Source organism: Microtus ochrogaster, linkage group LG1 (assembly GCF_000317375.1).
Source record: "Microtus ochrogaster isolate Prairie Vole_2 linkage group LG1, MicOch1.0, whole genome shotgun sequence".
In the NCBI taxonomy this organism is placed as follows: Eukaryota; Metazoa; Chordata; class Mammalia; order Rodentia; family Cricetidae; genus Microtus; species Microtus ochrogaster.
The window spans coordinates 3,459,669-3,461,437 of NC_022027.1; the positions used below are offsets into that span (position 1 = coordinate 3,459,669).

At 60.3% G+C, this 1,769-nt stretch overlaps 1 protein-coding gene across 2 annotated transcripts in view; it reads right to left on the bottom strand.

Annotated features, from left to right (window-relative positions):
- Nucleotides 1-274: 274 nt before the first annotated feature.
- Reep6 (receptor accessory protein 6) overlaps nt 275-1,769 on the bottom strand; it is a 5,577-nt gene continuing 4,082 nt past the window's right edge. Inside the window, exons 4-6 of one of the 2 annotated variants that reach the window (XM_005359058.3) lie at nt 1,484-1,652; nt 921-1,001; nt 275-690 (exon numbers count right to left, since the gene is read on the bottom strand). In XM_005359058.3, the coding sequence (XP_005359115.1) occupies nt 653-690; nt 921-1,001; nt 1,484-1,652 (288 nt within the window). In that variant the 3' untranslated portion in view covers nt 275-652. The remainder of the gene's footprint in view (nt 691-920; nt 1,002-1,483; nt 1,653-1,769) is intronic. The other variant, XM_005359059.3, reaches the window with a different exon arrangement.

Sequence of the window (1,769 nt, forward strand, 5' to 3'; positions counted from 1 at the left end):
GCCTTCGGGTCCTCCTTGTTGTTCTTGGAACCCTCATCCCCGGGCTCGCTGGGGGCCTTGCTGCCAGCCTGGTGAGGATCAGGGGGTGTGCTGGGTGATGGGGCTCTCGGCGAGCCCTGGTTGGAGACGCTGATGCGCTGTGTGGAGGTGGGTGCAGATGCAGCTGCTGTCGACCGGCCAGCCGGCTGGGCTAATGCTGAGGCCTGAGGGGTCTGCTGGTTGTTCCCCAGGTGCCGGCCCGCTGTCCGAGTAGGTCCTGAGGACCGGCCCGCTGGCTGTGAAGACCCCCCAGAGCGCATGGCCGATTGAGAGGGCCCCAAGGACGTACTGGGTAGCCGGGTACGCTGTGCAGGCCTGGAAGACATACTGCCCCGGCTGCGATGGCCCCGGGCCTTACTGGGAATCTGGGAGCCACTAACAGAGCCTGTGGCCAGCTGACCCCGGGACGCAGATGCAGAACCTGGGCTGACTGGGGATGGGGACTGCCCATTCACGGCCCTCGATGGGCTTGCTGTTGGCTTGATTGGGCTCGAGGGTCGGCGTTGCTGTTCGGTCTCTGTCTGGGAGTCTGAGGAGGAGTCAGAGAGCTGGGCCTCAGCTGTGTGCTCTTTGTCACTGGCCAGGGGCTCTGTGCACAGGCTCCCAGGGGATCTCACTTGTGCTTCAGGAGCAGACTCTGACCTGACTTGGCTGTGGAGAGGAAAGGGACAGTGTGAGCGCCGAGATGAGGAGCTGCTGGGAGTGTGTCATCAGCTCCTCTGCAGAGGCAAGCTGCTCACCCCTGCAGACACTGTGCCCAGAGCGCATGCATACACGCATCCGTGGGCACCTGCAAACACATGCCCAGGGCAGCATGCGCAACCAAACATAAGCACACTGAATGCACACAACCCTGCACAGCCCCGCCTGCAGTTACATACGGTCCGGTTCCAGAGCGGCTGGGGGCTCCATTGTTGAAGCTGGGGTGACGAGAGCCCGGCCCCGTGCCAGGGCCTGCAGTACTGGTTCCAGACAGCCAGGGAGAGAGAGGCAGACAGTAAGAGAACAGCAGAGCCAAGCAGGGGGTGGTCGCGATGCAAGATAGGGAGTGTAGCCAGAGCCAGGAGGCTCAAGACAGGCGGGCAAACAGAGAGGAGAATCCAGCCATGGGGACAGACGGCAGAGAGAGGGTCAGCTGAGACCCAGGAGCCAGCTGGCCCAGGGTGACACTGTCATGCCTGTCATCCCAGTAATCAGGAAGACGAGAAGATCAGGAAGGTCACCCTCAGCTAGTGAGTTGGAGGCTAGCCTGGGCTCCACGAAATAACCAAACTAGCGATGTGTGGTGGCATACACCTTTAATCCTAGCTCTCGGGAGGCCTGAATAGGTGAATCTCTGATTTTAGGCCAGCCTGTTCTACACAGTGAGATTCTGTCTCATAAAACAAACAAACAAACCCAGGATCCAGACCAAGCTCACTGAGCATCCACCCTGAATACACACCGTCCCGGGTTATCCCAGCCGCTATGTCCAACGCCCTTCCGCTGAGATTGTTCACGGCGCTGTCTAGGGCCACGTGGTGTTTTAGAAATAGTGGTCGTATGACGCGATGGTACAGTATTAGAGCCCCGTTCCAGGGTCCCGGAGTCATGCAGAATAACAGGAAGGCGCACTGCGTGGAAACACACCACACTGTCACACACAGGGCCCTGCCCCACACGGGACACACCACAGTCACACATAGGGCCCTGCCCCACTCGGGACACACCACAGTCACACACAGGGCCCT